General features: G+C 41.3%; 1 protein-coding gene across 1 annotated transcript in view; it reads left to right on the forward strand.

Annotated features, from left to right (window-relative positions):
- LOC140726039 (von Willebrand factor A domain-containing protein 3B-like) overlaps window positions 1-12,945 on the forward strand; it is a 185,189-nt gene extending 172,244 nt beyond the window's left edge. The window contains exon 33 of the mRNA XM_073041933.1: window positions 11,891-12,945. Within this exon, the coding sequence (XP_072898034.1) occupies window positions 11,891-12,161 (271 nt within the window). The 3' untranslated portion in view covers window positions 12,162-12,945. The remainder of the gene's footprint in view (window positions 1-11,890) is intronic.
- The last annotated feature ends 3,458 nt before the right edge of the window (window positions 12,946-16,403 follow it).

The raw sequence follows: 16,403 nt of genomic DNA on the forward strand, positions 1-16,403 counted from the left end.
TAATCCAACAATCTTGCATCTTCTTTATCCCACAATGTCCTATACCTCCAATGACATCGCTTCCCAGTCCATGTACTCTTGCACTGCACTAATGGAGTCTTTTCTCAATTTGTGTATTGCCAAAATTCATGAAAGGTATCTTTTCACATCCTTTCACTGCCATACCCATCAAGGTCAATTCTTTGCAGTTCCTTTTTTTTAATATATTTTTTATTCAATTTTTAAGATAATTACATAGAATGAATAGAATAATAGAGTATAATATCAGCCCTCCCCCCTCCCCTTAACCCTTCCCCCCCTAACATCCCCATCTGAAAAAAAAGAAGAAAAAAAAGAGAAAAAGAAAGAAGAAAGAAAGAAAGATTGCCTGGATATCGGAAGATCTCCACATGCTCCATAGAATTCAAAATAACTTTAATATATTTATTTATTTATTTCCCCAAATGGCTAATAACTTTATCTCCAAAGGGCCTATATATTTAATCCTATCTTTTGTAAATAAGGATGCCAAATTTTCAGAAATATGTCATATTCATTTCTTAAATTATAACTAATTTTTTCAAGTGGAATGCAGCTGAAAATTTCATTATTCCAATGGTCCACAGTTAAGTATGAATCTGATTTCCAAGTAACTGCAATAGCCTTTTTGGCTACTGCCAATGCAATTTTTATAATGTTTTTCTGATATTTGTTCAATTTAAGTTTCGGTTTTATCCCTTCAATATCACCTAGTAAAAATAATATTGGGTTACATGGAAGTTGTATTCCAATAATTTGTTCCAATAAAACTCTTAAATTTATCCAGAAAGGTTGAATTTTAAAACAAGACCAAGTAGAGTGTAAAAAAGTACCAACTTCTTGATTACATCGAAAACATTGATCAGATAAATTTGGGTTTAATCTATTTATTTTTTGTGGTGTAATATATAATTGATGTAAAAAATTGTATTGTACTAATCTAAGTCGGACATTTATTATATTTGTCATACTGTCAAGGCATAGTCTTGATCAATTTGTTTCATTGATTTTAATATTCAAATCAGTTTCCCATTTTAGTCTTGACTTATGAATTCCTTGTTTAATTGTCTGTTTTTGCATCAAGTTATATATACAAGAAGTAAATTTTTTAATTTTTCCTTTTTGAATTAAAATTTCTATTTCATTAGGCTTCGGCATTAACATTGTTTGACCCAGTTTATCTCTTAAATAAGCCCTTAATTGGAAATAACAGAAAAGAGTGTTATTTGATATTTTATATTTATTCTTCAGTTGATCAAACAACATCAATTTACCTCCTTCAAAACAGTCACCTATATATCTAATCCCTTTTTGAAACCAGTTATATAAAAGTTGGTTATCCACTGTAAAAGGAATTAGTCTATTTTGAATTAGGGGTCTCTTTGCTAATAAAGATTAATTCTTTGCAGTTCCTGAACTGCTTTACTCCACCAATGGGTCCCTTCCCAGTTCCTGAACTGCCTCAATCCACCAATGGGTCTCTATAAGTCCCTGATCTGCCTTATTCCACCAATGGGTTTCTTCCCAATCCTTTCACTACCTTTCACTGCAACAATGATATCCTTTGCCCATCTCCACTCTGCTACAATTGGAACCGCACAATCCGTGGCTTTCTCCTAGCACTCACAGAAATGCTGCTTTTCAGTGACAGCACTCGGAGAAGTGGCATAAAATTCACCATATCAGCTCAGAGAGTCAGACCCTCCTTAATGTCTATATTCTCAAGCTTTTCAGTCCACCTTAAGTCATCCCTACAATTGCCAAGATCCTTTTCCATAGTCAATACTGAAGCAAAGTATTCATTAAGTACCTCTCCCATCTCCTCTGATTCCATACACACTTTTCCACTGTCACACTTGATTGGTCCTATTCTCTTACATCTTATCCTCTTGCTCTTGACATACTTTTAGAATACCTTGGGGTTTTCCTTAATCCTGTCCACCAAGGCCTTCTCATGGCCCCTTCTGGCTCTCCTAATTTCATTCTTAATCTCCTTCCTGCTAGCCTTATAATCTTCTATATCTCTATCATTGCCTAGTTTTTTGAACCTTTTGCAAGCTTTCCTTCTCCACTAGATTTTCTACAGCCTTTGTACACCTTGGTTCCTGCACCCTACCATCCTTTCCCTGTCTCATTGGAATGTACCTATGCAGAACGCCATGCAAATATCCCCTGAACATTAGCCACATTTCCCTGAGAACATCTGTTCCCAATTTATGCTTCTAGGTTCCTGCCTGATAGCTCCATATTTCCCCTTTCTCCAATTAGACGCTTTCCTAACTTGTTTGTTCCTATCCCTCTCCAATGCTATGGTAAAGGAGATAGAATTGTGATCGCTATCTCCAAAATTCTCTCCCACTGAGAGACCTGACACCTGACCAGGTTCATTTCCCAATACCAGATCAAGTACAGCCTCTCCTCTTGTAGGCTTTTCTACATATTGTGTTAAGAAACCTTCCTGAACACACCTAACAAACTCAACCCCATCTAAACCTCTTGCTCTATGGAGATGCCAATCAATATTTGGGAAATTAAAATCTCCCACCACAACAACCCTGTTATTATTGCACCTTTCCAGAATCTGTCTCCCTATCTGCTCCTCGATGTCCCTGTTACTATTGGGTGGTCTATAAAAAACACCCTTTAGTTATTGACCCCTTCCTGTTCCTAACTTCCACCCACAGAGACTCAGTAGACAATCTCTCCATGACTTCCCCCTTTTCTGCAGCCATGACACTATCTCTGATCAGTAGACACGCTCCAACTTCTTTTGCCTCCCTCCCTGTCCTTTCTAAACATCTAAAGCCTTTCACTCTAAGTAACCATTCCTGCCCTTGAACCATCCAAGTCTCTGTAATGGCCACAACGTCATAGCTCCAAGTACTGATCTACGCTCTAAGCTCATCCGCTCATCTGCATAGCGCAGGAAGTGAAGGGTCCGGTTGCAGAAGGAGGTACAGAGGCCTGGGATCTGGATCTTTTCAATCAATATTTTAGGAATGTTGGTGTTAAACGCTGAGCTGCAGTCAATAACCAGCATCCTGACATTTTTCTGTGTGTCCAGGTGATCCAAGGTTGCATGGAGAGCCTGTGAGATCCCGTCAGCTGTAGGCCTATTGTGGCGATAGGCAAGTGGCAGTGGGTCCAGCTCCCTGCTGAGGCTGGAGTTGATTCTAGCCATAACCAACCTCCCAAAGCACTTCATCACCGTAGATGTGATGATAGTCGTTAAGGCAGCTCACCCTGCTCATCTTGGGCACTGGTATAATTGTTGCCCTTTTGAAGCAGGTGGGAACTTCCGACTGTGGCAATGAGAGATTTCAAATGTCTTTGAACACCCTGCCAGTTGGTTGACACAGGTTTTCAGAGCTTTACCAGGCACTCCATCTCCATGTTGCCTTGCAAAGGTTCACCCTCCTGAAAGACAGCCTGACAGCCTGATCTGAGCATTGTATCCAATGCTTGGATCAATGTTTCAAGTGGGACACACATTTGGTGTCCCATTTGATCTTGAGCTAAGACTCGTCACTACAGCTTCTCAAAGTCCACCTTCCTAATAACACCTCCCTTTCCTTTGTCTTCGTTTGCTGGATAAAACTCAAGAGATTCTGCAGATGTTGGAAATCTTGAGTAGCACACACAAAGTGCTGAAGAAACTCAGCAGGTCAGGCAGCATTTATGGAGGGAAATGAACAGATAATGTTTTGGGCCGTGACTCTTCATCAGGACTGAAGAGATTATCCACCAGTCAAACAGTTCAAATATGATTTAACAGTGAGTTTTATGCAGGAGACTGTGTAAAACTCACTCTTAGTTAATTGAGATGGTGACTATAGGGACAACTTGTTGATTTGTTCCAGCTTGTGTGATGAAGCTACTCTACGATAAAACCCCAGTAGATTGGGAATTTATTTTACAATACAACAGAGTGTCAATTAGCAAGTGAGGCTGCTGAGATTAGCAGGTTGAAAGTGAGCCATCTGTTAAGGAAGTAGGTTTCATAACTGCTCAGCTGGTGAACCAGTTCCTCAGTGTTACTTGTTAATTATCATCCTCTTCCTTTTAACATCAGTTTTGCAGTTTCACTACTAAATAATTATCAATTTGCCTTTTAAGTTCACTTATATCTCACTGATGTGACATTAAAGTTATGTCAATGGCTTTCATTAAACAGACGGTCATTATGTTTAACTCAGTAAGTTCAGTTTATTGTCATTCAACCGTGCATATGTATACGATCAAATGAAACAATGTTTCTCTGGACCAAGGTACACAACATAGTACTTGTAATTCACACACAACAAATAAAGCAATATTACTACAAATAAATTGACAAATAATCAGGTGCACTTACGACAGAAGTTAAAAACTAAACAGTATAATGCTATTGGTGCTTCTTACAATGTGAGACCTAGGTAGTGGTGGGGAGTTCTGTAGGCTTATGGCCTGGGAGAAGAGCTGTTTCCCATCCTAACAGTCCTTGTGCTAATGCTCTGGTCTTCTTGCATGATGTTAGCCGGTCAAAGTGATTGTTGGACTGAAAGAAGGTGTCATTGACAATGCTAAAGGCCCTGCATACACAGTGCTCCTAATAAATAACTCTAATGGGTGAAAGAGAGACCCTGATGATCCTCTCAGCAGTCCTTGTAATTATTTGTAGTGACTTGCTGTCAGATACCTTGCAATTCCTATACCAGACAGTCATACAACTGTTCAGGAGACTCTTGATGGTACTCCTGCAAAAATTTCTCAAAATGAAGAGGGGGAGGGGAGCACTTACTCACTTCAACCTCCTCACGGCAAAGACCCTGCTGTGCTTTCTTGACCGTGTGCACTATTCCATACCTTCCTCTCTTTTAATATCACACACAAGATGCTGGAGGAACTCAGCAGACCAGGCAGCATCTAAGATTTTATTGACTGTACTTTTTTCCAAAGATGCTGCCTGGCCTGCTGAGTTCCTTCAGCATTTTGTGTGTGTTTCTCGGATTTCTAGATTTTCTCATTTGTGGTCTCTTTTAGTATAAAATCTGGCCTTATAATTCCACAGGCTTGAGTATATCAGTGTAACATTTCTCTCAGATTCAATCTTAATGGCAGGGTAATGTCTTTTGAAGTTCAATGGGACAGCCCTCTAACTTATGATTCAGTGAACTCAAGTCTCACTCTAGACACTTGACCATATAAACACTCGTAGGTGTTTGGCACTATTAGAGATTGCAGATGAGATGTTAAACTGAAATCCCATTGATCCCCTCAGATGGACAGGAAAGATTCCAAGTACAAACAGCACAAAACAGATCGATCACCTGTACTTCTGATGCACCATCAATAACTCACTCTGAGACGTAAGAAGCGAGGTATCAGCTTTTATTGACTGGAAGAATGAACAACACTACATCCTGGGGAATGAGGCTGGGCAACAGGCCTCAATCGCCTTTATACAGGGGTCTGTGGGAGGAGCCACAGAAGCAGTCAGCAGGGGTCTGTGGGAGGAGCCACAGGAGCAGTCAGCAGGGGTCTGTGGGAGGAGCCACAGGAGCAGTCAGCAGGGGTCTGTGGGAGGAGCCACAGGAGCAGTCCAGACAGGTATATGTAGTTCACCACAACTTCTCATATTGCCATTTGTAGGTGTCTGCTGAGTGCAATCTGGTTGTCACTTTGCCCGCATTCCAACAGTGGCTGTGTTTCAGTGAGGCTTCAGTGAGTTGTGAATTGTACTGGGATGCCCTGACATTGTTACATGCACTCAAGAAATGCAAGTCATTATTTTCCTGAAAATAACCAGTACTAAGAGGAGAGAAGCAGGTACAATTGTTTCCGGTTAATTGGGGCACGTTTTGTCCCAGTTGAGCAGCTGGCCCAATTAGCTGAAGTTTCAAGGAAATTGTTAAAAATGTATCAAAAAGACAACCCGCAGTTTAACTGAATAACAAATTATATAAATGAGATACAGAGCAAATTAAAACACTACCAATACTAGTACATCTATTCCCAAGTTGTTATCGACAGAAGAATTCATCCAATGTATGCTGCCATGTTCTTTTGATTGACTGTAAATAAACAAATTCAGCACAGAAACCTAGTACAGATATTGTACTGCTTTCATACGATTTGCTTGATGATAGCATCATCCGAATCTTCATTTTCATTGTACCTTTCAAGATGATTGTAGATTCATTCAAAATCTTCATAGTTCCTAACTTGCTGAAGAAATTGTTTCATTTTCAACCCCAGCCTTTTCTGGTATTTCCAAGCCTGAATGCTTGAAACCGCAGTGAGCAAAACAATTCCGAATTGTCTTCCTGCTTAATTCTTGCCAACTGTCAGTGACAGAAATCACTGATTTTTAGCACAAACACATGCAATTGATTGATGCAGGTTAAAAGCACGGTGTGGTGTCAAATGGCCAGAGAAGAGCATGTGACTGATGCTAGTCAGAAACTGCTCAGCAACATCCTCCTTTCCCAATTAAGTAGTATAGTGACCCAAGTGAATAAAGGGATCCCTGGCTGTTTTCTAGATAAGTTTTTGTTCTTTAAGTGTCGTCCTAAACAAGCGGCTGCTCCAATTAAATGATGGCCCAGTTGTGTAGTGTGACATTGCAGGTAGTAGAATATCTCACAATGTATATTTTGAGGTTGTGAAAGCATTTTGAAAGAACAATCTTTAATAGATTATTTTGGAGACGGAACAGATTTGATTTGATTAGGGGAGATTTGATAGCGGTATACAAAGTTATGAATGAGATACACTCAGCTGGCCACTTTATAGGGCACCTCCTGCAGCTGCTAAAGTGACCACTAAGTGTACATTTGTGGTCTTCTACTGCTGTCGTCCAAACACTTCAAGGTTAAATGTGCTGTGCATTCAGAGATGCTCTTCTGCATGCTACCATTGTAACACATGGTTATTTGAGTTACTGTCACCCTCCTGTTAGCTTGTACCAGTCTAGTTACTCTCCTCTGTCCTCTCTCATTGACAAGGCATTCTCACCCACAGAACTGCTGCTCACTGGATGTTTTTTGGTTCTCGCACCATTCTCTGTGAACTCTGGAGACGGGTGTGCATGAACATCCTATGAGATCAGCAGTTTCTGAGATAATCAAGCCACCCCAAATGGCACCTAATGATCAATCCACAGCGAAAGTCACTTAGCTCGCATTTCTTCTCCATTCTGGTGTTCTGAACAACCACTAAACCTCTTGACCATGTTTGCATGCTTTTATGCATTGGGTTGGTGCCACATGATTGGCTAATTAGATACTTGCATTAATGAGCAGGTGTACCTAATAAAATAGACACTGATCTAGATTGGGTAGATGCAGGCAGGCTTTTTCCACTGAGGCTGGGTGAGACTCAAACGTGTGATAAGGATGAAAGGTTAAGTGTTTAAGGGCAACATGAGGGGGAATTTCTTCACTCAGGGGGTGGTGAGAGTGTGAAACGAGCTCCCAGCACAAGTGGTAGCTGTGGGTTTGAGTTCAACATTTAAGGGAAGTTTGGTTAAGTAGCGGATGGGAGGGGCGAGAATGGCTACAAACCATATGTAGGTCAAAAGAACTGTGCAGAATAATAGTGTGGTCAGTTTCTGTGCTGTAGTGCCCTGTAGATTCTATAATAGGCATTCATTCTAATGTAAAAGTGAATGATGGAATTCCAAAACGGGGATCATTTGGAAACTCACAAAGGAAATGTTAGAAGTACTCAGTAGGTGGAAGTAAAGAGTTAAAACTTGAAGTTGATAATCTCTCATTACAGCTAATGAACCTTTCCAGCATTTTGTTTTCATTTATGAATAATATTATTAGACATAAGAGCAGAATTAGGCCATAAATGGCTGCTTTATTTTCCCTGTCAATCCCATTCTCCTGCCTTCTCCCTGTAATCTTTGATGCCCTTACAATCAAGAAACTTACAACCTCCGCAAAACACTAGTTTTGATGTGCAAGTGATATATAAATGAATCTGAGTCTGAATCAGGTTTATTATCACCGACATATGCCACGCAGTTTATTGTTCTGTGCAGTAGAAAACACAAAAAAATTACTATAAGTTACAATGAAGATAATTGATGCTATTTTTGTTTTTTTTTGTATCTGAAAATGTTATTTTTTTGTGAGATGCAAAATGCAAGCCATTTCATTGTAACCATATGTAAAAAGGCATGAATTGAATACAAGAAGCTGTCTTTTTCATGAAAAGATAGTGGTGAGCTCTCAAAAGCTTTTTCCATTTCAGCAAGGCGCCAAACAACACTGGTTGACTTGGCAACCACACAGCCTCAGTAAGATGGCCTAATCTAAGCATATAACAAGTCCCTATGGTAGCACATGACACTGTCAAATAAAGTCTAACAAATGAGCTTGAAATCTCTTAATCCATGTAAGACGATTAACTTTTTTTCTTCTCTTTATGCTCATCTATTCTGAGCTGCGTAACATGTATTAATGTACAGAAACTACCAGTTAGTCACTTGATGCAATATTAATTTGGCCACATTCGTCACTGCTGATGCTTGATTACATCAAGTGGGTGTCAAATTGCTTCTTGGTGACAGAGCACGCCAGCAAGTTCTGAGTGAGACTGTGTTGGAGCTGTAAGATAACCTCAGCGTCTGAATTCAGATCAAACTCCAAGCGTGTGGCTTGGCAGTTATGTTATTCAATCTTGCACATCGCTGGCAGAGTCAGTGTTTATAACTCTTCTAAAATGGTCCTTAAGGGTGTGATGAGCCATTGCTTGGAGCCACAGCAGTCAATCCAGTGCAGGGGAGGGATGGAGGGTGTTCCATCATTCTGACTCACTGCTGATGAAGTCAGGATGGTGTCTTGGAAAGAAATTCCATGCAGTTGTAATTTTTGTTTTTGGGAGAATTCATGAGGTTGGGAAAGTGCCATCATCGAAGTCTTGGGACAAGCACTGCTGTACATTTTGTTGAGAGAACACAGAGTGAGCAAGTAGTGCAGGAAATGAACATTTCAGGGTGAGGGGGTAGACAGAAGCCCAATCAAATGTTTGCAGTAACAGTCTCAAGCTTCCCAATTTCCTCTTGATACCATCCAGTTCATTTAATATGCAGCTTATGCAGTGAGGTTCTTTTCAGAATACTGTACAATCAATATTGAAAGGCCTAGACAGAGCGGACATGGAGAGTGTTTCCAATAGTGGGAGAGGTCACAGTCTCAAATTAGAAGGATGTTCCTTTAGAACAGAGATGAGGAGGAATTTCTTTAGCCAGAGGGTGGTGAATTTGTGGAACCCATTGCCACGGATAGCTGTGGAGGTCAAGTCATTGGGTATATTTAAAGTGGAGGTTAATAGGTTCTTGATTAGTGAGGGTGTCAAAGGTCATGAGGAAAGGGCAGGAGAACGGGGTTGAGGGGGAATAATAAATCGGCAATGACTGAATGGTGGTGACTCCAAGGTCTGAATGGTCTATTTCTGCTCCTATGTCTTATAATCTCCATCTCCATTGAGTGCCACATCAAGCTGTAGTGTGGTCATTGGATCAAGAACTTTTGGTTTATTACCCAGTTCCATCGTAGGGTGAAATTTCTCAAGAGAAATGCAAGTTTAAGTAAAGGGCCACCCCCACCTACTCAGAACACCTAAGGTTGTGGGGCCAGTTTGGCCTTGTCAGCATTGCTCACATAGAAAGTACAAATAAGAATAAATCCTAGAATCTCGACTCTACCCACATTCAGCCAGAATTCCTGAGAGTGAAAATACGGCCTTGAAAACAAAAGAGCAAAGTTCTGTCAAAAACCTTCACGACCTAAATGTGCGTTTTGAAATTAAATTTAAGTACGACAATTAAATCTTTATTAGACTATGAACGACAATATAAGTGTTTATTTCTGAAGGACAGAAAAGATATTTAGGACTTTATTATTTAGTGCTTAGTCATGTTATTGCTGAGTTCTGTGGGCCTTTCAGAAAATGTCTGATTACGTTTAAGGAATATCTACATTCCTTTTGCCCTGAATGCTCTTCCTTCTTCTTCTGAAGGTTCTGCCAAATATCCAGTTTAATAGAACCAAATGTTTATCCAAGTAGCACTTTGTGGGCTAGACGAACACATGCACAAATGCTGGAGGAACTCAGCAGGAGAGACAGAATCTATGGAGAGGAATAAACAGACAATGTTTCTGACCAAAATCCTTCATCACCTTGGGTGTTGCTCTGGATGTGCAGCATCTGCGGAATCTCTTGGGCTCATGACTGGTGTTAAACTGCTTGGGAATGGTGGTTACTCAGCTGAGTCTCATTATGTTTTCATTTGCCAATAATATCAGAAATGGCTTGAAAGAAAATTGGATTTGTATTCACCAAACTCAAGCTTGTTATGATAAATAGTAGTTTCTCCAACTCACAGCTAAGAGCTTTTAGATCTCCAGGGTTCAGTGTCACACAAGTTACTAAACAGAACTGAATCACTGAAAGTGGCTACATGGTAGATAGGGCCGTGAAGAAAACCTGTAGATCAGGACTTAGGGCATCAGTGTTGGGGCAACATGCTGCAACCTTACAAAGCACTGGTTAGGCCATACTTGGATTATTATGTTCCAAGTCTCAACACCTCAGACAGGATGTGTTCACACAGGAGAGAGTGCAGAGAGATCCACCAGGATGTCTGCTGGATTGGAGGACTTTAGTTATGGGGAGAGATCTGGGCTTGTTTTCCCTGGGATCAAAGCAGGTTGTGTGGTATAGAAAATTATAAAATGCATAGGTAGAATAGACAGCCTGAATCTTTTTCCCTTGATAGCAGTGTGATAGTGGTTAGGATGTTTGGTAGCGCTATTACAGCTCCTGTGACTCAAGTTCAATTCCCGCCAGTGCCTGCGAGGAGTTTCTGCGTTCTCCCCGTGACCATGTGGGTTTCCCCTGGGTGCCCTGCTTTCCTCCCAAATTCCAAAGATGCAGGAATCAGCAGGTTAATTGGTCACATGGATGTAACTGGGTGCTGCAGGCTCGTTGGGCTGCAAGGGCCTGTTAAGGGTAGATGTAGTGTGGGCAAATAGGATTAGTGTGGATGGGTACATTAGCTTGGACCCATTTCTGCAGTGTATGACTTTATTACTCTATAATTCTATGAGACTGACAATATTTATTTTGAACATTGATTTCACAAACTTCCAGTAATGCCCCCCCCCCACCCCACTTCACCATTCCCCATTCTCATGTCCCTCTCTCACCTAATGTCCTGACCTGCCCATCACCTCCCTCTGGTGCTCCTCCCCCTTTTCTTTCTTCCATGGCCTTCTGTCCTTTCCTGTTAGACTTCCCCTTCGCCAGCCCTGTATCTCGTTCACAATCAACTTCCCAGCTCTTTACTTCACCTTCCCCCCCTCCCAGTTTTGCCTATCACTTTGTGTGTCTTCCTCCGCTCCCCCACCTTCTAGCCCTGACTCCTCATGTTTTTTTCTCCACTCCTGACGAAGGGTCTCAGCCCGAAACATCGACTGTACTCTTTTCCAACGATGCTGCCTGGCCTGCTGAGTTCCTCCAGCATTTTGTGTGCGTTTATTGGATACTTACTTTTATCGTATTTATTCAGAGACAGAATAGGCCATGTCGCCCAATAACTTCCGATTTAACCGTACCTAATCACGGAACGATTTACAATGACCAATTAACCTACTAACTGGTACACCTTTGGACTGTGAGGAAACAGAGCACCCAGAGGAAACCCCCGCTTTGTGTGGAGAGGATGTACAGACTCCTTAGAGAGGATGTTGGACTTGAACTCTGGGCTCTGACGCCCTGAGTTGTAATAATATTGCAACATGGCAACCCTGTGTGAGAAGTAAGAACTAACTAGCTATCTTCCTTTTCTAAACCTATGTTCTTTTCTTCTGTTTTCCAGACATAGTGTGCAATTTATAAAACCTATTTCGAAACCAGTTAAATCACAGGAACTGCAAGAAAGCTTGTCATCTTCTGACGAAGGACACAGGACGAAGCCAAAGGAAAGAGTGAAACTCAAGAAATATCATAGAATGCGCAAAGATTCTTCATTTGCTGAGTGTGAATGGCGGTCGGGCTCTGGATCAGAATCCAAACTGAAAGAGTTGAATTCTTCAACTGAAAGCGATAGTCATGAAAACTCGTACAACTCTCGTTCAGAATCTGTATAATTGATTTCTCAATCTGGTGGATTAATCAGTTTCTCACTTTGTACCTGTTCTCCAATATGTTCAAATCTAGGCATGCACAACTGCTTTGACATTCTCATACAACTTATGCACTGCACTCTGTTGGGTAGTCACAGCTGTGATCTTCCTTAGGGGGAGTGTGAGAAAGGGTAACAGCTGAGCCTGCAGTGTTTGAGGGGTGATTGGTAAGTTCATGGCCTAGGGCAGAAGGAGTCAATTTTAGAAAACCTAGCACATTTATTTTTCAACATAGTCCCCTCCTACATTTACACACTTAGTCCAGCAGTTGTGGAGCACACGGATCTTGGACCTCCAGAAAGTGTCCACAGAGGGGTGATTGATAAGTTTGTGACCTAAGGTAGAAGGAGATGAGTTATACAGCTCTCGTTACATGCACATACAGTTCAACTCTTTGAGTGATTATGCAGAAAGTTTGAAGTTAATACCTATTCAGTTAATAACATATCAGGCGTGATTGATAAGTTCGTGGCCTAGGTAGGAGATGTTATTAATTGACTCCTTCTACCTTAGGCCACAAACTTATCAATCACCCGTTGTAGAGAGGTGATGAGAAGTAACAATGAAGGCAAGTAATTAAAATGAAAAGCAATGTTAAAGTGCACCCAAAGCAAAACTTCAAACTGATAGAGGTTGAAATTCCAAATGTTGGTATATATCGCACTGCAGAAATTGGGATGGTTTGTAAGCAAAACATCATGAAATTGTATGCAAATACTCAATAAATTGTCTTTGTGATTTCACCACATCTTGAATTTGTAGTAAATATGATCATAAGATATAGGAGCAGAATTAGGCCAGTTGGCCCATCGAGTTTGCTCCGCCATTTCATCACGGCTGATAAAATTTCCTCTCAGCCCCCAATCTCCTGCCTTCTCCCGTATCCCTTCATGCCCTGATCAATCAAGAATCTTAAAACTCTCCATATGATTCATCTGGTGCAGAATCACAGGGATCTGTAGCATAGAATGAGGACTGTTGCTGATCATGTCGATGTTGGAGTTAAGGGCTGGAATCTCCCATTTAGGAACTCTTCTCTCAGCGGCTAGTGAATCATGGGAATTTTCTGTTCTCAGAACCCAGATCATTAGATACAGTATATTCAATGGGGAAATCTTTGAAAGATTGAGGAATTGGGGGTTCTGAAGATCCAGCACAGAAGAGGTGCTGAGGCCATTGCAGATTGGCTATGGTCAAATTGAGTGGTGGGGCAGCTAGAGGGGCCAGGTGCCCTACTCATGCTCCCACTTTCTCGTGCCATTGTGAAAGAGGAATAAAATCCTGTAGAAAGCTGCTTGTGTGTTTCCTTTACCTTATCCTCATTGCCGAAGTCATCTTGTCAGCTGAATCACAGCCACACATCATTTTATTCCCATAAGCCAGAAATTCCCACTTGTTTCTTGTTTACTGTGTGGAAGGATTGTGTTTCAATCTGATTGCTGAAGCATGGATAATACCAGACATGATTCTGGAGCTCCTGTGACTTCTCCCATAAAACAAATATCTGTTTCACTTCTGGTATCGCTATCTTCTTGTTCATATTGATTTTATCCCAAGCTAAAGGGCGCCATTGCAGTACAACACTATTACAGCTCGGGGCACCGGAGTTCAGAGTTCAATTCTGATGTCATCTGTAAGGAGTCTACGTAAGTCCTCTCCGTTGAATGCATGGATTTCCTCCAAGTGCTCCAGTTTCCTCCTACAGTCCAAAGACGTACTGGTTGGTAGGTTAATTGATCATTATAAATTTTCCCGTGATTAGGCGAGGGTTAAGTTGGGTGTTGCAGGGCAATGTGGCTTGAAGGGCCAGGTGGGGCCTATTCTGCGCGATTTGTCAATAAATAGCTAAATAAATGGGCTGACTGGAAAAGTTGAACCCTGACCTTTGTGCTATCCATGTGGAGTTTGCATGTTCTCCCTGTTAGTCCATGAGTTTCCTCTAGGTGCTCCAGTTTGCTCCAATGCCTCAACGGTGTGTGGGTTGGTAGGACCTCTGTAAATTGCTCCTGGTTTGGTGCAGCATAAGTCCGTAAGACATAGAAGCAGAATTAGGTCGTTTGGCACATCAAGTCTGCTCCGCCATTTTATCATGGCTGATTTATTATCCCTCTCAACCCTATCCTTCTGCCTTCTCCTCGTAACTTTTAACACCTAACTAATCAAGAATCTATTAACCTCTGCTTTAAGTATACCCAATGACTTGGACTCCACGGCTGTCTGTGACAATGAATTTCACAGATTCACCACTCTCTGGCTAAAGAAATTCATTCTCATCTCTGTTCGAAAGGTATATCCTTCTATTCTGAGACTGTGCCCTCTGGTCTTAGTCTCTCAAACTACTATAAGCATCCTCTCCCCACCTTCTCTATTTAGGCCTTTCAATATTTAATAGGTTTCAGTGAGATCCCCGTTATTCTTTTTTAGTTCCAGTCAGTACAGGCCCAGAGGCAGCAAATGCTTCCTATATGTTAACCCTTTCATTCCTGGGATCATTCTTGTAAACCTCCTCTGGACCCTCTCCAATGCCAGCACATCCTTTCTCAGATATCTAGTCCAAAAATACTCAACATACTCCAAATGTGGTCCACTCCACCAATTCAATTCCCAACAAAATCTCAGCTTATAAGTTAGGTGAGGGGTAGAATCTGGGGGAGGCGATGAGTTTTTGGGAAATAAAATAGGATTAGTGTAAATAGCTATTTACAACGTTCATTTTTATTTCAGATTTCCAGCATCTGTAGTCTTTCGCTTCTCACACTCATTAGACTCTGCGTTCATAAGAACCTTGGCACTCTGTGTTGAGGTTGGACCACTTTTATGTTGAATGAACTTGAGTTATTTTCTCTGGAGCATTGGAATCTGAGCGGAGACCTGACAGAAGCTTTTTATTTTCAAAATTGAGAGGTTTTGACAGGGTAGACAGTCAGAATCTTTATCCCCATTAGGAATGTCAATTACTGGAAGGTGTGCTTTTAAGATGATAGGGGTAAACTTACTGAGGTGAGCAGGGCAACGTTTCTTACGCAAGGAGAGGTAGGTGGGGGATTGGGTTGCCTGGAGTCGTGGTGGAAGCAGATAAGTTAGTGACATTAACAAGTCACAGCAATATGGAGGTGTATGGATCATGAGCCTGCAGAAAAGAGCTAGTTTATTTTGGCATCCTCTCCAGCGCAAACACTGTGTGGTCTGCAGCTATACTGTACGGTTCTATGTTCTAACATACTACAGGAACCAAAGCATTCCCCTCAGTCACTGCCCTCACCTTTAACAAAAGATGCACTTCCTGATGAGAGTCCTGCATCTGCCATAGCCAGGGAATTCTGTAGAAGGAGGAACCACTGGAGTTCAGTGACATGTTACCTTTACATAAAATATCTTTATCGAAACAACAGCTTTATATAAAAAGAGTTTACGTAAAAGTAAAAGGTACAGTAGTGCAGTGCTCAGTGCCAGTGACCCAAGCCGCTGTCTCTAAGGAACTCGTACACTCTCTCCATGACGACATGGATTTCCTTCCACCGTCCAAAGACAGACGGGTTAGTAGGTTAATTGGTCACACATGGGTGTATTGGTGCGGTGCAGGCTTGTTGGGCCAGAAGGCCATGTTACTGTGCTGTATCTCTAAATGGAGATAAATAAGATAAAAATAAAACAACAAATAGAAAATACTGGAAATGCTCAACAAGTTGGCCAGCATCCATATGCAGAAAAGTTAATATTTCAGATCAATGACATTTTATTAATAGTCATGAGAATATCAAATATTTTTGTATTTTATTCCAACAAAATATAATCCCCAGAGATTCAATCAACTACTTAGTGTGATTAACAAAGCTCTAATCTTAAGAAAATTATGCCAGATATCTGTGTGTAGAAGGCTTGCCAACCTCTTTGCTTCCTTAGGAGTGCAAAGATTCAGAATGACATCTAAAGCTTTGACAAACTTCTTTTGATGTGTAGTGGAGAGTATATTGACTGGCTGCATCACACCCTGGTCTGGAAGCACCAATGCCCTGGAACGGATAATCCAACAAAAATAGTAGTTACAACCCAGTCCATCATGGGTAAAGTCCTCCCCACCATTGAGCACATCTACATGAAGCACTGTTGCTGGAAAGCAGCATCCATCATCAGGGACCCCCACCACCCAGGCCATGCTCTCTTCTTGCTGCTGCCATCAGGGAGAAGAAACAGGAACCTCAGGAC

Source organism: Hemitrygon akajei, chromosome 4 (genome assembly GCF_048418815.1).
Source record: "Hemitrygon akajei chromosome 4, sHemAka1.3, whole genome shotgun sequence".
NCBI lineage: Eukaryota > Metazoa > Chordata > Chondrichthyes > Myliobatiformes > Dasyatidae > Hemitrygon > Hemitrygon akajei.